Source organism: Oncorhynchus tshawytscha, linkage group LG06 (assembly GCF_018296145.1).
Source record: "Oncorhynchus tshawytscha isolate Ot180627B linkage group LG06, Otsh_v2.0, whole genome shotgun sequence".
In the NCBI taxonomy this organism is placed as follows: Eukaryota; Metazoa; Chordata; class Actinopteri; order Salmoniformes; family Salmonidae; genus Oncorhynchus; species Oncorhynchus tshawytscha.
In genome coordinates this window covers 35,900,535-35,921,782 of record NC_056434.1, presented here as the reverse complement: position 1 = coordinate 35,921,782, position 21,248 = coordinate 35,900,535, and the positions used below count along the sequence as shown (strand labels likewise).

At 43.0% G+C, this 21,248-nt stretch overlaps 1 protein-coding gene across 2 annotated transcripts in view; it reads left to right on the top strand.

Moving 5' to 3' along the window:
• The window catches only part of LOC112252501 (GTPase HRas), a 38,849-nt gene extending 19,279 nt beyond the window's left edge, over positions 1-19,570 (top strand). For both annotated transcript variants that reach the window (XM_024423765.2, XM_024423764.2), the window contains exons 2-6: positions 5,467-5,601; positions 7,598-7,776; positions 13,873-14,032; positions 14,311-14,435; positions 16,356-19,570. In XM_024423765.2, coding sequence (XP_024279533.1) covers positions 5,491-5,601; positions 7,598-7,776; positions 13,873-14,032; positions 14,311-14,430 — 570 coding nt within the window. In that variant the 5' untranslated portion in view covers positions 5,467-5,490 and the 3' untranslated portion in view covers positions 14,431-14,435; positions 16,356-19,570. The remainder of the gene's footprint in view (positions 1-5,466; positions 5,602-7,597; positions 7,777-13,872; positions 14,033-14,310; positions 14,436-16,355) is intronic.
• Positions 19,571-21,248: the final 1,678 nt, after the last annotated feature.

Here is a 21,248-nt window from a genome sequence, read left to right as displayed (position 1 = left end):
CTCTATCACAATAGAATGAATCACTGATTTGTATTCTGTTACAGCCTCCTGCTTCAGGAGATAACACTACGGTCGCCCAGGCCAGGCTCAGCCAAGAGACGCCTCAAAACATGTCCTCCACCTCTGCTGTAATAACCAGTTAAATGCCCAGTATCTGGCTATGTTAGTGCGTTGTGTGTGCATAGACAAGAATAGTGTGCGTGCATGTATGCACTTACGTGGATGTTCCGTGTATGTTTTTTACTGACTTTATTTACAGTATGGAAAGAAGGAAGCTAAATGTTTGCCCACACGATTGAGGTCGTGGTAATTCCCTTCCTGTTGCGTCAGCGAATTATAGCGTGTGTGTGGTGTGTGTGTGAGTGAGTGAGAGAGAGAATTATAGCCATCAAGTTGTTTTCACAAGCCTGTGAGTGTTGACATTGGTGATGGTCTAGCCGATCTGGAGAGCTACCTGTTTCCATGAAACCCTGTGGCAGTCTGATACAGAGCCTGCTGGAGCTGCCGTGCAGGAGAAGCTGTTTTGAAGCAGAGGGCAGTTGCTCTGTCAGAAAGAAGCCTGCCGTAATCCAACAGTCTGCTCATCAACAAGTCACCCTAGTCTGGACAACACACACAAACACATAGGGGCTCAGAGAAGCGGAGTTACATGATCTATTAATACATCCAGAGTCAAATATAGGAGTTACTTGGTGTGTGTCTGTTGCCTTTGACTCCCCGCCACTGCAATTAACCTTGTAAATGGGTTGTTTTGGGGGATTTTGTCGTGTATCCTGCTCTCATCAAACTGTCCAGAGTCCAGGTTGATGTCACTCGTTACTCCTCTCCTCTAGGAACACTGCAGCTGCTGTTTGTGTTTGTGTACAGTTTTATGAGCACATGAGGAGTAACAGGGCTTCATGGAGCTCAAACTGTAGAGGTAGGGTGGGGCAGACACACACACACACACGAGCCCACGCACACACAGGTCAAGACAGGAGGTTCGTGTAGGATGGGGCTGTTGCGTAATAAAAATATTTCTGAGTGCAGTGAGGATGTACAGTGGCTGGTTGGTCAAGAAGGTTGTGGTGAGTGTAGTGTACTTACTACAGGAGTATGCTTATGTGGGGTAGAAGATCCAGGGTTTGTTTGTTTGTACGTGATCTGTGTGGGTACAGTAGAAGATAAAGGTGGGGCAGATCCATACGCTAGGTCGCAGTGGTGGGAGGTAGGAGGGGTTGGCTGGCTCATTATACCCTGATGAAGACAGCTTGTCTGTCAACTGTTGGACATAAATATTTTTGCATCTGAGCTAGAGTGTGCAGCTCTCCTTTATTTTTTTAAGTATTCTATTCCGCTAGCCAGCACCTCGCCTAAATAGGTGTGCGTTTCTTTCGCCTCTAGATGGTTGGCTGGCTGGCCAGAGGATTGGGTGTCGTACTGGAACTGATTCCACCAGTGTGCTTGGTCTTGTCTGTGCTCATCTGCTCATTGCCCTTTTGAGAGATATGTATATATCACACACACACCTGACTTGCAGTGAAATGTTTATACGTTTTCCCCAGTCTCTTCACAGATCTGACAACAGCTCTGATGATGCTATATCACTGATCTACGTCCTATCTTACATTACTCTGCATTTGTGTAACCAAGAGAGGGGTTCTGCGGTTGCCAAAAAGCATCAGTGAAATTATCTTGTGGTTAGCTGAGGTCCTGGTTACATCCAGAAAATGTTGCAAAACATGATTCTACACATTTTGCTATGGCTTATGCCATGTTATGCCGAGTGAGTAAAAATTCTAACAAAATCAATGGGGGCCTTATGCCATGACATGTTTTGAATTTTCGATTCTCCCTAACTGTCTAGTTTTTATTTTGGTGATTGTTAGTTCTCAATGATGATCTTATTTTTTTTATTTGTGTATATGTGTGTATATATATATATATAGCTCCATTATCTTAACCACTTTATCTGATTTTAGTCATTTAAGTTTACACTGAACTTTTTACATCCCAATGTTTTTTTTTGTATTATTATATAAACAAAAAAATAAACATCCTCTCACTGTCAACTGTTTATTTTCAGCAAACTTAACATGCGTTAATATTTGTATGAAGATAAGATTCAACAACTGAGACATAAACTGAACAAGTTCCAGACGTGACAAACCGAAATGGAATGATGTGTCCCTGAACAAAGGAGGGGTCAAAATCAAAAGTAACAGTCAGTATCTGGTGTGGCCACCAGCTGCATTAAGTACTATAGTGCGTCTCCTCATGGACTGCACCAGGTTTGCCAGTTCTTGCTGTGAGATGTTACCCCACTCTTCCACCAAGGCACCTGCAAGTTCCCGGACATTTCTGGGTGGGGATGGCCCTAGCCCTCACCCTCCGATCCAACAGGTCCCAGAGGTGCTCAATAGGATTGAGATCCGGGCTCTTCGCTAGCCATGTCAGAACACTGACATTCCTGTCTTGCAGGAAATCACGCACAGAACGAGCAGTATGGCTGGTGGCATTGTCATGCTGGAGGGTCATGTCAGGATGAGCCTGCAGGAAGAGTACCACATGAGAGAGGAGGATGTCTTCCCTGTAACGCACAACGTTGAGATTGCCTGCAAAGACAATGTACTCAGTCCGATGATGCTGTGACACAGCACCCCAGACCATGACGGACCCTTCACCTCCAAATCGATCCCGCTCCAGAGTACAGGCCTTGGTGTAACACTCATTCCTTCAACGATAAACTCGTATCCGACCATCAACCCTGGTGAGACAAAACAGCGACTCGTCAGAGAAGAGCACTTTTTGCCAGTCTTGTCTGTTCCAGCGACAGTGGGTTTGTGCCCGTAGGTGACGTTGCCTATGATGTCTGGTGAGGACCTGCCTTACAACAGGCCTACAAGCCCTGTCCAGCCTCTCTCAGCCTATTGAGAACAGACTGAGCACTGATGGAGGGTTTGTGTGTTCCTGGTCAGGGTCAGACAGGGTCCTGAAAAAAGGACGTTTCTTTTTTTGCTGAGTGTATATAATTATATATAATATCTCAGTACTAGTCAAAAGTTTGGACACATTCTCATTCAAGGGTTTTTCTTTATTTTTGCTGCGTTCTGCATTGTATAATAATAGTGAAGACATCAACTATGAAATAACACATGGAATCATGTAGTAACCACAAGTGTTAAATCTAAATATATTTGAGATTCTTCAAAGTAGCCACCCTTTGCCTTGATGACAGGTTTTCACACTCTTGGTATTCTCTAGACCAACTTCACATGGAATAACTTTCCAACAGTCCTGAAGGAGTTCCCACATATGCTGTGCACTTGTTGACTGCATTTCCTTCACTCTGCGGTCCAGCTCATCCCAACCATATCAATTGGGTCTCTCGCATACTACATGATCCCATATGTGTTATTTCATAGCTTTGATGTCTTCACTATTATTCTACAATGTAGAAAATAGTAAAAATAAACTCTTGAATGAGTAGGTGTGTCCAAACTTTTGACTGGTTGTGTGTGTGTGTGGGATATATTTTTTTAAATGTTATTTTAAGAATATTTGTTTAATCTTTTTTTGGGAGGGGGCAACAATTTAACAGTGTGGCTGTTTTAGCCACGCTACACTGCCACCCAGTTCACTGGCCTATTGGGTTTGACCCTGTCAGATCAGAGCTTTACTGGTTGGCTCGGTCTACTAAGGCTGGCATGGGATGGATGTGCTGAGATCTTATGGGACAATTACAAGTTGATAGCTTTCTGTTAGCGATTTTTGTTTTACGGCACTGATGTCCTATAAGTAAGCCACTAGTCTGACATTGTGTTATATAGTTACATGTGACACACTGATTGGAGCTAGTGGGGCCAGTGTGTAGTGACACACATGGATCAAAACCATCACCAGTGTCATCTAGGCTACATTCATATCTTTTGATGCTGTGGGTAATCTCTGAATCCCTCTCACACACTCCATTCCGCCATCTGTTGCAGTGAGAGACTGGATATGTACAGACAGTTTACCCTTCCACCTGACAGCTCACTGTGTATTGGACAATACTCTTATGGCTCCCTTTCCTTGCCACCTCTCCTTCATGATCAATGATGGGTGAATGGATTGGATATGGTAGATTTCCACCTTTTTTTTTTTATATAGCTCTCACCTGTCAAAAGGATGCATTTCTAAAGACAGACATTTTTACATTTTGCAGACGCTTTTATCCACAGCGACACACAGGAAGGAGCCATTAGGGTTAAGTTGACTACCGGCCGAACGCTCTTAACCGCTCGCCTACCTGCCACAGCCTGTTGTTTTGAGTCTCTCTCGCCAGTCATGTCAGATCAGTGATGAGATGAAGTTGCCTGGCTACCCAGACTCTTTGCTTCAGCCAAACGCTACGCCACGCCCATGGACGTACCTCCCCAATCTTTCACCGAATGTGAACACATTCCGGGCCGTCTGATTGGTCCAGAAACCGATTGGTAGAGCCAGAACACGTGCGTAAAGTGCCAGTTTCAAAATTTGTCATTAGCTTTGATAATCTGATTGGTTAGAGACGATTCAATCGCTGACGTTTTGTACAATGCCCCTCATCACCACAAACGACTTCACTAAAGTATGTAGTGAACGACAGAGCAGCTGAAGAATTTAGTGTGAGTCGTCAGGCTAGAGAGAAAGTGAGATGGCAATAGGAAAGGATGTGTTCTGGAAGAGAATAAGGCCTGGTCGTATTTACTATTAGCCATATGGAAGCAGACAGGACAAAAAAAGGACATTCCTGCCCAATAAGAAGCGCTTGCTTTCGTTTGCAAAACGTTTTGCACTAAGGAATACAACTCAAGTTGTTTAGTGAGAGCCAATGATTTATGGGCAGGGCAGCCATTTGTAATGGCTGTGCCTGTTAACTGGACCCACATGGTAGTCTTAACCTTCTGACTGCAGGGCCTCCCCTTTCCTGTCCTCTCCTTTCCACTGCCCATCAAGGCTGCAGTGCCACCATGTACTGTATATTCAACAGCTGCATGGGCTACACACAGGCTTTCAGAGAAACAGCACCTTTACGCTGTATAAAAAAACAACAACAAAAGGCTTCAGATTGTGAGGTAGGCAATACTAGGCATCAATGAGGAGCACTCTACCAGTGTCAAACCCCCTCAGCTCTCTCCCTCCCCCTCATGTTGAGCGGGAGTGGATGGAAACATTGAGTACCTTCAGCACATTTTTCACATTCCCCTATGGGGGTCTCAGCCCCCTTACACACACACACACACACACATCTCACCAGGTGGTAAACTCAGTAGCACGGTAGGGGTTCAGTGAAGCGAATGTTAGACTCAGAATACTGCCAATGAATATACAGTACCCCAAATGTATACTGTACATTTGAAGAAAAACACATCATAAAATGTATTAACCTTTCTCTTCACTCCCAGTTTTTCTGCTGCTCTGCTATTTCTTTCTCTCATCTCACGCTCTCCCTCTCTCTCGCAGAAGTGTGTGTGGGGAGCAGTGAGGATGACCGAGTACAAGTTGGTGGTGGTGGGGGCAGGAGGTGTGGGGAAGAGTGCACTCACCATCCAGCTTATCCAGAACCACTTTGTGGATGAATACGACCCCACCATAGAGGTATGTGTACGTATGTGTCCAGAGCTTCTGTCCACATCTGCAGCTGATCACTGTGGGTGATGTCATGCGGATGTGGCCCCTCCCCTCCCCTGGTCTACAGTGAACGGATAGAGTAACCTAGTGTGACTCCGCTGGCTCGTTGGAGAGACCACTGTTCACTATGGCTGTGACGATACCAGTATCGAAGTATTTAAAAAAAATAATAATAATAAAAAACACGAAGCAGACTACTCTTTGGTATTTTTAAAACCTGCTGTATGTAAAATAGTGTGTGATGGCTTGGAAAATAAATAAACGTGACTCTGGATGACAACATGTTGTTTCCAACATTAGGGATGTTTTCCTAAAACCACTTTGTGTTTTGTTTCCTTGCCATGACACTAACGGGTATTGCATTACTGGTATTGTCCCGTCCCTGCTGTTCACTACAAAAAAAACTCATGAACAAATATGCCACTCAGTATCAATTCAATTCTCCAATTTGTTGTATTTTTTTTACTACACTGCTACTCCTAAGGTCATTCCCCTCTGTTCACTATAAGAGAGGGAGAGAGTCTGTCTGATTTCTCCACTACCCTCTCTCTCTCCCCCTTTCTCTCTCTCTCGTTCTCACCACGCCTGCCTCTGGCCAGACAATGTCTTTTTTGTGTGTGTGCATTCCTGTCCCCTATGCACTAGCACACAAAGGCCCTGCACCACATGTTTGTGTCTGTGTGTTGGGACGCTAAGCATCTGCCCTGCTACTTTGCCTTTTTGATACCACTACCTCTTCCCTGGCCAGTCACACAGCATAGGGGTTTAGCGTATATATCAACCAGTACACTCGTGTGTGTGTGTGTGTGTGTGGAAAAACTAGGTCCCAGGCTCATGCTTCAGGCATATTTGAGATACGTGTGTAAATTGTTAGTTATTATATTGAACACGCATATTTTCTAGTATGTTAATTTAGTCAATAATGGAATTTATTTGCCAATAATTTGCAAAACCCAATCAGATTCCGACAGAAATATGGCTGAGACGCAAAGACAATTTAAGGAGAGGGGGTACAAAAATGGTCAGATTAATACCGCAATTGAGAAAATTCAAAACAAATCGAGACATGATCTCTTTCAATGACAGTCTCGCAAAATGAAGTATTCTTGCATTCTAACTAGCCACTATTCAAAGTGCTTTGAACAAATTTAAAGGAAACATTCTAAGATCTGATGACAGTATCGGTATTCTCGCGGGGCTCCGAGATCAATTAGGTGCAGGAACTCGACTTACCAAGTTGCGGCCCACTTTTTTTGGAAGTGAACCACTCGATTTTGTCCCTACATTATATCGGGATCGAACATGTCACCCTTCCTAGGAGAGGGGGTGATCTCGACAATTTATTGTTAAAACGAGAGGCTGCCTGGATCTTTAATTTAAAGACCCTTGCTCCTCAAGGTCTCAACGTAGACTTGAAGTGTGATCTGAAGCCCATGTTGTGATTATTGGAATTTTGCTATTGTTTGTGTTTCCTATGTAGCTAAATTGTATCTATGATCGTATGCTATCCAATCATGTGTTTTTTTATGTTATTTTTATATCTGAGAATTAACCAATGATATCAGTCCACAAGTGGCCATGATTACAGATACCTGTGTGTGTCCTGTGACACTATATAAACGTGTGACCTGCAGTGTTTGTCTTTATACCATGATGAAGACAGGTTGTCTGTCAACGTTGGTTATTAAATTATTGCATCTGAGCTCCTAGAGTGTGCGGCTCTCCAGATTACAGCCATCTGAAACCTAACAAGGTGGCAGGTAGCCTAGCAGTTAATAAGAGCGTTGGGCCAGTAACCGAACGGTCGCTGGTTCAAATCACCGAGCCAACTAGATAAAAAATCTGTCTGTGCCCTTGAGCAAGGCACTTAACCCTAATTGCTCCTGTGCACACTTGGTTAAAGAATACGTAGGCAGCCTGTCTGTAGCAGTGTAACTGGAGGATGTCCCTCCCCCTGTTTAAGGACTCGTACAGGAAGCAGGTGGTGATTGACGGGGAGACGTGTCTGCTGGACATCCTGGACACTGCAGGTCAGGAGGAGTACAGCGCCATGAGGGATCAGTACATGAGGACAGGGGAGGGCTTCCTCTGTGTCTTCGCCATCAACAACACCAAGTCCTTTGAGGACATCCACCAGTACAGGTGTGTGTGTGTGTGTGTGTCAGGACAAAGGGTTATACAAAGTTATAAAAAAAAGCTTAGCCTGTGACTGAGGGGATTACAGCACGCTGTCAATTAAATCGATCCTGACTCAATTGGACCAGAGAGAGCAGTGTTAATTTCCTCAACAACCCTTTTCCTGACTAAAAACTATGACGATAGAGAGATGAGATGCCCTTGAAAAATGCGAACTATGACAATTTTAATTGATAAATGTGACAATTCCACTTGAGACTCGATTTCACATGAAGCTCCTTTTCATGTTTTTTTCCAATCTTAAGTGTTGCAGCAAATGTGAGTTGCAGTAGCTTTTTTCATCATTCATGCTATTTTTTTAATATTAGGAGTACAGTAATACCAGGTCCTCCCCTAATACTATCCCTGCACCATTGAGAGCATCCTGACTGGTTGCGTCATAGCCTGGTACGGGAATTGCTCCGTCCACGACCATCCAGTAGGTGATGAAGATGGGTCAGTACATCACTGGGACTGGGCTCCCACCCATCCAGGACATCTACTTGAAACGGTGCCCGAGGAAGGCATGCAGCATCATCAAGGACCCCACATACCCCAGCCACGAGCTGTTATCTTACCGTGGGGCAGACGATATCAGAGCATGAGGTCTGATACCAACAAGCTCAGACATTTTCTATCTACAAGCCAACAGACTGCTGAACAATTGAACTGGACTGACCACCTGTTCTGATTCTTTGCACCTTAGCACACATGCACACACTCACACAGATAGATATACACACACATCCATCTATCTATTCATCCATCTATACATACAGTTGAAGTCGGAAGTTGACATACACCTTAGCCAAATACATTTAAACTCAGTTTTTCATAAATCCTGCCATTTTAATCCTAGTAAAAATTCCCTGTCTTAGGTCAGTTAGGATCACCACTTTATTTTAAGACTGTGAAATGTCAGAATAATAGTAGAGAGAATGATTTACTTCAGCTTTTATTTCTTTCATCACATTCCCAGTGGGTCAGAAGTTTACATACACTCAATTAGTATTTGGTAGCATTGCCTTTGAAATATTTAACTTGGGTCAAAAGTTTTGGGTAGCCTTCCACAAGCTTATTTTGGCCCATTCATCCTGACAGAGCTGGTGTAACTGAGTCAGGTGTGTAGGCCTCCTTGCTCGCACACGCTTTTTCAGTTCTGCCCACATATCTTCTGTAGGGTTGAGGTCAGGGCTTTGTGATGGCCACTCCAATACCTTGACTTTGTGGTCCTTAAGCCATTTTGCCACAACTTTGGAAGTATGCTTGGGGTCATTGACCATTTGGAAGACCTATTTGCGACCAAGCTTTAACTTCCTGACTGATGTCTTGAGATGTTGCTTCAATATATCCACATAATTTTCCTGCCTCATGAGGCCATCTATTTTGTGAAGTGCACCAGTCCCTACTGCAGCAAAGCACCCCCACAGCATGATGCTGCCACCCCCGTAATTCACGGTTGGGATTGTGTTCTTCGGCTTGCAAGCCTCCCCCTTTTCCCTCCAAACATAACAATGGTCATTATGGCCAAACGGTTCTATTTTTGTTTCATCAGACCAGAGGACTTTTCTCCAAAAATGACGATCTTTGTCCCCATGTGCAGTTGCAAACCATAGTCTGGCTTTTTTTATGGCGGTTTTGGAGCCGTGGCTTCTTGCTGAGCGGCCTTTCAAGTTATGTCGATATAGGACTCGTTTTACTGTGGATATAGATACGTTTGTACCTGTTTCCTCCAGCATCTTCACAAGATCCTTTGCTGTTTTTCTGGGGATTGATTTGCACTTTTCGCATAAAAAGACGGCTGTGTGGTCCTATGGTGTTTATACTTGCGTACTATTGTTTGTACAGATGAACGTGGTACCTTCAGGCATTTGGAAATTGCTCCCAAGGAAGAACCAGACTTGTGGAGGTCCACAATTTTTTTCTGATGTCTTGGCAAATTTCTTTTGATTTTCCGATGATGTCAAGCGAAGAGGCACTGATACACCTCCAATTGACTCAAATGATGTCAATTAGCCTATCAGAAGTTTCTAAAGCCATGACATCAATTTCTGGAATTTTCCAAGCTGTTTAAATGCACAGTCAACTTAGTGTATGTGAACTTCTGACCCACTGGAATTATAAGTGAAATCATCTGTCTGTAAACAATTGTTGGAAATATTACTTGTGTCATGCATAAAGTAGATGTCCTAACCGACTTGCCAAAACGATAGTTTGTTAACCTTTCTAGCGCAGGCGTTCCGCTAGCGGAACCCCTCAACAACATTTTGCTGAAAAGGCAGCGCACGACATTCAAAAATATTTTTAGAAATATGTAACTTTCACACATTAACCAGTCAAATACAGCAAATGAAAGATAGAATTCTTGTTAATCTACCCATCGTGTCCGATTTCAAAAAGGCTTTACAGCGAAAGCACAACATATGATTATGTTAGTTCAGAGCCAAGTCACAAAAACACACAGCCATTTTTCCAGCCAAAGATAGGAGTCACAAAAAGCAGAAATATAGATAAAATTAATCACTAACCTTTGATCTTCATCAGATGACACTCCTAGGACATCATGTTACACAATACATGTATGTTTTGTTCGATAATGTGCATATTTATATCCAAAAATCTCAGTTTACATTGGCGCTTTACGTGCAATAATGTTTTGATTCCAAAACATCTGTTGATTTTGCAGATAGCCACATCAAATCCCAGAATTACTCATAATTAACATTGATACAAGTGTTATTCACAGAATTAAAGATCGACTTCTCCTTAATGCAACCACTGTGTCAGATTTTTAAAAAACAATCTGAGTACGGCGCTCAGAGCCCAATCCAGCCCAAAATATCCACCATGTTGGAGTCAACAGAAGTTAGAAATAACATTTATAAATATTCACTTACCTTTGATCTTCATCAGAATGCACTCCCATGAATCCCAGTTCAACAATAAATGACTGATTTGTTCCATAAAGTCCGTCATTTATGTCCAAATAGCCACTTGTTGTTAGCGTGTTCAGCCCAGTAATCCATCTTCATGAGGCGCGAGCACTACGTCCAGACAAAACTTAAAGTTCAGTTACAGGTTGTAGAAACATGTCAAACGATGGATGGAATCCATCTTCAGGATGTTCTTAACATAAAACTTCAATAATGCTCCAACCGGAGAATTCCATTGTCTGTAGAAAAGCACTGGAGCAAGAGCTAACTCTGTCGAGACCGCGCGTCACGAGCCCGAGACACTCTGCCAGACACCTGACTCATTCAGCTCCCATTCCCCCATCCTTTATAGCAGAAGTCTGAAACAAGTTTCTAAAGACGGTTGACATCTAGTGGAAGCCTTAGGATGTGCAACTTGACCCCATAGACACTGTGTATTCGGTAGGCCAAGCTTTGAAAAACTACAAACCTCAGATTTCCCACTTCCTGGTTGGATTGTTCACAGGTTTTCGCCTGCCATATGAGTTTCAGGGTGGAATATTCTAATCATTCATATGAACATATAAATCTCATTAACAATCCACCCTTAATGACTAAATAATACACACTGATACCCTTTAAGTTTCCAGATTGTATAGGAGGTATCTAAGATTAATTCAAACCAATACATGTATGTACTTTTGATATTCATCGGTTGAATAATGTTGAAGTTGGTGATCTAGAAAGAGACCCCAGTTCCCATCTTACAATTTAGTGTTGGGTGACCATTCAAAACTTAGTTTCCTAGTGGGAGCTCGTTTTTTCCAAAGTTCTCAGTTGTCTTGAACTCATTTCAGTCAAATTTCTCAGTTCCGAATTTTCCAGTTGTTTTGAGCGCGGCAGAAATCATGCTGGATTGACAGTTGTTTTTATCATTTTAAGCTTGGAAAAGAGACCCTCAAACCCAGAATTGGGACTACACACCCACTCCACTGAATAGCAGGCTAGTGATTGCTTTGCAATGCTTGCAGTTAGCTACTGATGACTTCCAAACAATTCATTGTCGAATTTGCGATTTCCAACTTGTGTAATGTTTATGGCGATGAGCACCGGGAACATTTTATCTAGAATTTCTCTTCGTTATTTCACTTCATATGACAAGGATTTAAAAGGATTTGCCAGTAGATTGTCGACTTGATTCATGATGATGACCACTCGCTAAGATTTTGAATGTATGATGTTGACATAAGTCCAATCAAAGCTACTGTTCAAATAAAATGATTTGACGTAATTTTATCTGCGGCCAGTGACCTCGAATCTTCTTGGATGGGAACTTCTAATGTAACTCTATGGCAGCACCAATGGGGCTTGAATTTTTTAGCTCTACCCTTCGATTTGGCAGTGACGTAGTGTCCCCATGAGTGACAGAACACTGAGCCACTCACGGTACAACTAGAGAACATTACCAACACCCTACGCTCCGTATTTTCCGCTGGATGCCCCACCACCACAGAAAGCACTGAGAGAGGCTGAAACACCCGCATTTTAGAGCTGCCTTACAAACATGGTTCATTTTTTGCTTTCTTGTGTATGTGGCTTTATTCACTTTTTTTTTACACACATTATTTGTAATGTGACTTGAATTAATGCCAAAATAACATGCAAAACAGGCAACCCAAAACCCCACCTGCCCTGAATGACGGGTCACCGCTGCTAACAGCACATTTGTCTCCCCCCTGTTTTACTTCTGACAACCTGGTGTACCAGGTGCCAAAGCTGTCAGTTAACACCACATCACTGTCTAAAGATGGACGGACACTCAATGCTGTAATAATACTCCCCATCCTAGATCCCGGGCCAGAATGGAGGATGACTGCGGAGTTACACTGGTCAAGTTATTTAAAGATGTATTGTTCATGTGATAGACAGAGGGAGGGTGCAGTTCGTTCAGTGTCTCTGTGTTAACTCCAGCTCTAATGCCAGGCTGCCAGCTATGGGATTGGTAAAGCGTGCCTGTTGCCCACCATTTGGCCTGCACTATATAGGGAATCGACAAGGCCAAAGCGCTATGCAGTCACTGATCTACAAATCACACCAAACAGACCACAGATCGGTGTTGGTGGGTTTGCATTGGCTATTGTGTGTACTGCTAGGTGAAGGTAAATCAAGGGGTAATTATATAGATCTGACCCATTACCCTCGGTCTCCTCACACGGTCACACAATCATCTGACTGGCTGTTTTAGTGGTGAGCTCATGTTCCCTGCCTTTCCCGTCCATCTCCATAGGCATTGAGTATGTGCATCCCAGGTTGTCTTTATTTTCACAGCACGACCGTGGATACAGACAGCCTGGAATGCCACCACAACTCCTCCACCTGGTGTTAGCTGTCCTGCCTGTGACTGTGCTGAATTACGGACACAGAGAGGTGGATAGATCTGACCCACTCCCCTCACACACTCACACTCCCCTGGCCTGCTAGCTGGATGGCTGCTGGAGAGATGAGGTCATACTGTTTGCTGCCCACCTGCCTGCGGTCCACCTCCCTCCAGTGCTGCACAGCAAGGCCTGCTCCTCTGGGTCATAGAGCCCCTTGTTTGTCTGACTGGTGATGTTTATGGAGGGAAGGAGAGGGAGGTAGGATCCTATACAGAAGGGTGAAAGGACCCACGAACACTGAGCTCCTTCATTGGGAATTGATTATGGCAACTTTACATAATGCATTAGTTGTGGGAATACTTTGCCAGTCGCATAGTGTTTGCCTAGAGGGCGGCAGGTAGCCTAGCGATTGAGCGTTAAGCCAGTAACCGAAGGATTCGAACGAGCGACCATATGTGAAAAATCTATCAACGTGCCCTTGAGAAAGGCACCCTAATTCCTCCTGCAAGTCGCTCTGTATAAGAGGTTCTGCTAAATGACAAAAAAAATGTATGTAAAATGTTTACAGTCACCGTGACGAGGTTCTCCATGGCTGCAAGTTCATACCACTCTACTACAAGGTATTGCCATTACACCAGTAATTCTATTGGTAGTTCTTCTGGTATACGGTTTATGTAATGTGGAGTACTGTCCTCATTCCTGTAAACGAAGGTTAAAGAGAAACCAATTAGACCAAGTAAGGAACTGACCAGTGTCTTTCTGTCCTCCTGTAGGGAACAGATCAAGCGTGTGAAGGACTCTGACGACGTACCGATGGTGCTGGTGGGTAATAAATGTGACCTCCCGGCGTGTACCGTGGACACGCGGCAAGCCCAGGAACTGGCCCGCAGCTATGGAATTCCCTACATTGAGACCTCGGCCAAGACACGACAGGTACACTTCCACACACATTGTCTCGTTTCGACCATTGCAAATTTTCTATTGGTTGCATCCGATGTGATTGCCGTTTCCATGGTGATACCGATCCGACTTTGAAAAGCTCAAGATTTGAGATTTAATTTATTTTCATGTATTTGTTTTCAGTGTTAAATAACTGCTCAAACAAATATAGAGAAAAGTCATGTTGTTGATGGCCATGTTTACGAGCTTGGTAATATGTAATGACCACTTTGCAGATTGATGTAGTTCTGAAGGTGTATGTGTGTTTGCAGGGGGTAGAGGATGCCTTCTACACACTAGTCAGAGAGATCAGGCAACACAAGCTGAGGAAGCTCAACCCTCCTGACGAGAGCGGGCAGGACTGCATGAGCTGCCGCTGTGTGGTGTCTTGATGGAGGTCGGTCATAGACTCAGCCCATTACCAACTTTATCGCAAGCAGGGATGGGCACAAATGACAAAATACAGTTACATTACAAAATACAAGTATTATGATTTGATTTTGTGTCTGATTTAAAATGCATGCATTTTAAATACTAAAATACATTTGCAAGTAGCCGGCCCGAACAGCAACAACGTTCTCAGTAACGGTTACAGAAATGTTTTACTTGCTATGACTGATATTTATTTTTATTTCACCTTTATTTAACCAGGTAGGCTAGTTGAGAACAAGTTCTCATTTACAACTGCGACCTGGCCAAGATAAAAGCAAAGCAGTGCGACAAAAACAACAGAGTTACACATAAACAAGTGTACAGTCAATAACAGAGAAGATCTTTGTACTGTGTGTGCAAATGTAGAAGAGTAGGGAAGTAGGCAATAAATAGGCCATAGAGGCAAAAATAATTACAATTTAGCATTAATACTGGAGTGATAGATGTGTAGATGATGATGTGCAAGTAGAGATACTGGGGTGCAAAGGAGCAAGAGGGTAAGTAATAATATGGCGATGAGGTAGATGTGTGTGCTATTTACAGATTGGCTGTGTTCAAGTACAGTGATCTGTAAGCTGCTCAGACAGCTGATGCTTAAAGTTAGAGAGGGAGATATAAGACTCCAGCTAAAGAGATTTTTGCAAGTTATTACAGTCATTATCATTAGAGAACTGGAAGGAAAGGCGGCCAAAGGAAGTGTTGGCTTTGGGGATGACCAGTGCAATGTACCTGCTGGAGGGAGTGCTATGGGTGGGTGTTGCTATGGTGACCAGTGAGCTGTGATGTGGCTGAGCTTTACTTAGCAAAGATTTATAGATGACCTGGAGCCAGTGGGTTTGGTGATGGATATGTAGTGAGGGTCAGCCAACGAGAACATACAGATCGCAGTGGTGGGTAGTATATGGGGTTTTGGTGACACATGGATGGCACTATGATGGACTGCATCCAATTTGCTGAGTAGAGTGTTGGTCTATTTTGTAAATGACATCTCCGAAGTCAAGGATTGGTAGGATAGTCAGTTATACGAGGGTATGTTTGGCGGCATGAGTGAAGGAGGCTTAGTTGCGAAATAGGAAGCCGATTATAGATTTAATTTGGGATTGGAGATGTGAGTCTGGAAGGAGAGTTTACAGTCTAACCAGACACCTAGGTATTTGTAGCTGTCCACATATTCTAGGTCAGTTGTTATTGTTTATCTACCTTAGTTGAACACACTTGACTGTAAGTCACTGTGGTTAAGAATTTCTGGTAAATAACCTAAATGGGTATGTGAAAATGAACTGCAAAGCACACTGTATTATTATTATTTGGCCTTGTTTTGGGGCGGAGCTCATTAGAATAATACTCAGCATGCTTTGCAGTTTGTTTTTATATTTAATTAATTTAGCAGACACTTTGATCACACCATAGTGCAATCAGACTTATTATATGAATGAAGGGTGAAAGGGGGCACACAACCACTGTAATAATATCTATATATATATATATATATATCTCGAATGCATCTGGTTACAAAATCATTGTAGTGTAGTTCAGCCCAGTGTAATACAAAATACTCAAAAGTAATTTAAATACTGCCCATATCTGATCTCAAGAATAATCAACAACAACAGTTTATCTGGCACAGCCAGAAAAGGACTGGCCCCCCTCAGAGCCTGGTTCCTCTCTAGGTTTCTTTCTAGGTTCCTGCCTTTCTAGGTTTTTCACAACCACTATGCTTCTGCATTGATTGCTCATTGGGGTTTTAGGCTGGGTATGTCTATAGTACTTTGTGACAACTGCCAATTTGTTAAAATTACTTTAAAATACATGTGATTCATTTATTCACAGCAGAGACACTGAGTCCTTATACAATGTCTTAATAATGTATCCTTCTCTCCCACAGCTCACCAATTTGCGGTGAGGAGTGGACCTATGGCGCATAGTGGCAGCATGGACTTGAAGACTGACGGTGGAAGCTAAAACAACAACAACAAACTTTTAAACTAAAGAGGACGGTCAAAGAAAGGCAGAGCAAGCAGATGTATCACCAAGCTATCTGTGTACCATAGACGTTTGGGAGAGGAGTACCTTGCCCCTGCCAGGCTGTGTCATGCTAGTCTCGTCTAGACTAGGCTTTCTGTCCCCTCTTTTTGAGTCCATGTCTGCCAGAGCAACACCACTAATGACTGTTTTTCTCCAGTGTGATCATGCCGAGCATCTCCAATGAGTTCCTGAGAAGTTATTGTTTAACAGTCTCAACACTGGTCTTAAAGGGGGGGGGTCACCAACCCCTGGTGAGTCCCCCCCACCACCTCCTCACACCTCAAAACACAGATTTTACATTTGACCCCGTGAAAAGAGTGGACTCTAGTTGCCTAATTAACCTCCCCCAGCCTCCCTGTTCCACTCTAGAGGGGCTCTGCAGAAACCTTATTATTATGGATACAAGTAGGGGACATGAGAGCATGATACAAGGCACACCACATAGGAATGGTGCCTTTTTTTATGGCTAGTCCAGCCGTCGAACCTAACTTTCTTTTCTTCTTAAACACATTGTTTTTGCTATGTGATTTTTGTTGTGATTTGAAGGTGGTCATGCTCAGCGCTGTAAAGTAAGTCAGGATGTTTATTTTGTGTGATGGGAGGTTGCCATTTTAAGACCTGTCTTGGGTGGAGAAGTGAGTGATACATGAGTGATGTTTTACTTTCTGTTGCCTTCAAGGTTGGGCTGACTTGTGGTTGGAGGCTGGGAGACTAAAGTCAATGCTTGGTCCATGCAGTGCCATTTTATTTATCATGGAATGGTTATGCAGTGAAAGATTCTTACATAACTTTTCAAGGAAGTTGAACAAAATATGCTTTGAGCTTGATTACCGGTGGCATTAATTTCTTTCAAGTTCCTTTGCTTAAATGACTTCATGGTGTTTAGTATAGTTTGCCAGTTGTAGATGGCAGGTATCCGTCTTCCCTGGGTTTTTATTAAGGCTCAGGAAATGGGAATTACTCACCTTTTTGGTCCTGGAACATAAGATAGAATGACAGAATTTCAATTTCACAGATTGTAATGCACAAGACCTGCCTTAAATTACTGCTAATATCCGGGATAAAACTGGTTGTTTGGCCACAGTAACCTTCTCGCTCATTCTACTCACTATTACCGCCTCAAAGATCTTTGGTTCCCCGAGAAGATCATTTGATTTAAGATAGTCATGTCTGAGCCAACTTCTATTGAAAGAAAAGTCAGCTGAAAAAAATTCTTCATTTCAGGGGTTCTCGTAATATTTCTCAATATTGAATGGCGTAGGTAGGACTACTATCTTTTGTCCTCTCTACAACACTAACATCAGCATAGGGCTGACATTACAAATGAACACTGCTTGGTCCTGTTTAACTTGCCTTATTTGTTAGCTAGTACTTCATGCCTTGTACATGTTAGAGCAGTAAGTGTGTCAGAAGCAAGTGTTTCTGTGGTGGTCTGTGTCTGCTTTCCTCTGTGGATAACTGTTGTTGTGAATGACTTCTGGCGATTGGAGAATGTTTTCCTCATGTCTGGAGGGAAAGAAGGAGCACAAACAAACTCTGAAACACTCCAACCAGATGTGGTTTTTTACTGCATGCCCTGTCTGAATAGTTAGATTGTTTGTGTTTTAGTCCAAACTAAGTATGTTAAATGACTCCAATCTTAATTCATTAAGTGTTCTGGGGTTTTTTTACTGTAAAAGGGCCACTTTATTTCGATTTCCTCTTGTTTTTGAAGGTACTTATCCCCACAGTTCAGCCACAGTGACCCAGTAGAACATTGTGATGCCTCATTAGACTTCTGTCAAAGCCAAGTCAACACCCCTTGACCTCTTGTATAGAAGACAGACCTAAATGTTGGAAAATAATTATTTTATTTTGTTTCTAGAAATGCTTAAGTTCACTCTGACTTTTTGCTGCTATCATACATGTGAGTGGTGTTCCTTAGTATACGTACAGTACGTGCTCTTGTATGTGGTTTTCCAGGAGCTCCCCCCCCTCCAACAAACACTCTGCTGAGTTACCCCCTATCTTGCCTGAACACAATAACACCTGTTGGCATATAAGGGCTTTTTAACCTGCACCCTCTACCATGAGAGGGCCCTGCAGTCAGGCAAGACTCCCCCAGATCCTGTCACCTTTCCTGGTTTGCTACCCTTCATATGACCCCTTGGATCCAGGGAATGGACAAACTGTCATGGAGGTGGGCTGTGGTCGAAGGATGAAGACACTGCGCACAGGCTTGGTACCGTAACCTCAGATGACAGCCACTACACTTATTCTGCCTCTGTCTGGATATAACCTCTCCACTGCATTGTGTGGACCACAGATTATATTCTGGAGCTCTGAGGGATTCCAAGACAGGGATGATGTTGACCTTGTATAGGTTGATTCTCAAAAAAAAAGAATGTGGTGGGGGGGGTCAAACTGATCAAACTGTGAAAAAAGATGCATTTTTAACAGAAAATATTGTTATATTAATATATGGCACTCCATAACCGTATAAAGTAAATCTGTTCTGTACTTTGAAAAAGAAATAACCAATCTTAAATCTTTGTCCACATAGTGATCTACTGGGTAACGTTAAACAAATCAGACATGCTATGTAACTTGTGTATCAGGTGGACCTCTGGTGATAGAAGACATGTACTGTACAGTTGTCTGAACTATAGTTGCCAGTAATATGCCAGTTAATTATTTTCTACCATTTCCCTTCCCTTATCTGTCTGTACTATATTGTACACTGACTGACTGACAGGCAGTGATGGACACACATCTAAAGGTAAATTCTTACAAACTGGACATCAGTTGTCGTCAAGACTAATACAAGACCAGCAGGCCACTGGTAATCATGTCTGAAAGGAGGGGAGAGTTTTGGGGACAAAAACATGGACATTGGGGGGGGTTTGCCCAAGTACTGAAATCGCATAAAGGGCTTGCTTCTCCCTGTAAAACTGTAGTTTGAACAAGCGAGAGAGGACGTGGGTTTGGAAGTTTGATTGTGAAAATATCAACTGTTTGAACTATTTAAGATGTATTTACTCTAACAAAATAGCAAATGTACAGCAGGGCAGGAATAAAGATGTCAAGATAAACTCATTCACCTGACTGACCGTAGTTATTTTAGCTACCATCTCTCATCTCCCCCCTCAGTCCTTCCCTCTCTCCAGGATAAAATATTCATGTAAATACTATGAACACCACATTTGTTTTTAGTGCAAAAACAAGGAACTATTTAGCCACGTAATTTAAGTGTGCAAATCACAGTAACAAACTGAATTGATAGCACAGGTTACAGAGTTAAGAATATGTAAAATGCACAAAAATGCAATACACTGTCACAAAATCTCTCTTAATCTGGATAAAGGTGATGTAATTTATCCCCGGTGACCCAAATTCTAGTCTAGCCTACACCCTTTCCAGTGAGTGAAATGGTGGTTTTTATTTCTCCACAAGAGGGCACAAAAGCTCTTTCAGATTGAATGTGATGATCATAATTGTGTTTTTCAGTTAAAATAACAAGGCTGTGTTTACACTGCTACCCTAAGGACCTAAATCAGATTTTTTCTCCCCTGGTTGTCCACACAACATTTTACATGTGACCCATATTTATATTTTAGTCAGTCACAGGGCGTGTTCCTCTGCCCAGGCGTTGCTGACTCCTGACAGATCTTACAACGCCTGGATAGGTATTTTATGTATTAGCTAACTATATAGGGCTCTGGAGTTGCACAGCGGTCTAATGCACTGCACCTCAGTGCTAGAGGTGTCACTACAGACCCTGGTTTGAAACCAGGCTGTATCACAACCAGCTGTGATTGGGAGTCCTATAAGGCGGCGCACAATTGGCCCAACGTTGTCTGGGTTAGGGTTTGACCGGGGTAGGCCGTCATTGTAAATAAGAATTTGTTCTTAACTGACTTGCCTATTAAATAAAGGATAAATAAATATGTGCTAGAAATCTGTCAGTCGATGACACAGTTGATGAGCAGGGGAACACGACCACACTGATGCGGCCTCTGAGTCCTTAGGAAACTATGCAGTATTTTATGAATTATTTCTTACATTGTTACCCCCAGGAAATCTTGTCTCATTACTTACAGCCGGGAAGAGCTATTGGATATAAGAGCAAAGTCAACTTACCAACATTACGACCAGGAATACGACTTTCCAGAAGTGGATCCTCTGTTGGACCACCACCCAGGACAATGGATCTTATCCCAGAAGCCGACCCAAAACAACGGCGCGGCAGACGGAGCGGCCTCCTGGTGAGGCTCCGTAGACGTGCACATCTCCCACCGCTCCCGAGTATACGACTCGCCAATGTCCAGTCTTGACAACAAGGTAGATGAAATTCGAGAAGGGTTGCCTTTCAGAGAAACATCAGAGATTGTAATGTTCTCTGTTTCACAGAAACATGGCTTTCTCGGGATATGTTGTCTGAATCGGTTCAGCCACCGGGCTTCTCCATGCATCACGTCAACAGAGATAAACACCTCTCTGGGAAGAGGAAGGGTGGGGGTGTATGCTTCATGATTAATGACTCAAGGTGTAATCATAACAGCATACAGGAACTCAAGTCCTTCTGCTCACCCGACTTAGAATTCCTTACAAACAAATGCCTGTCTTATTACCTCCCAGGAGAATTCTCGTCAGTTATCGCTACAGCTGTGTACATTCCCCCTCACGCAGACACCACGACGGCCCTCAAGAAATGTCTATGTAAACTGGAAACCATATATCCTGAGGCTGCATTTATTGTAGCTGGGAATTTTAA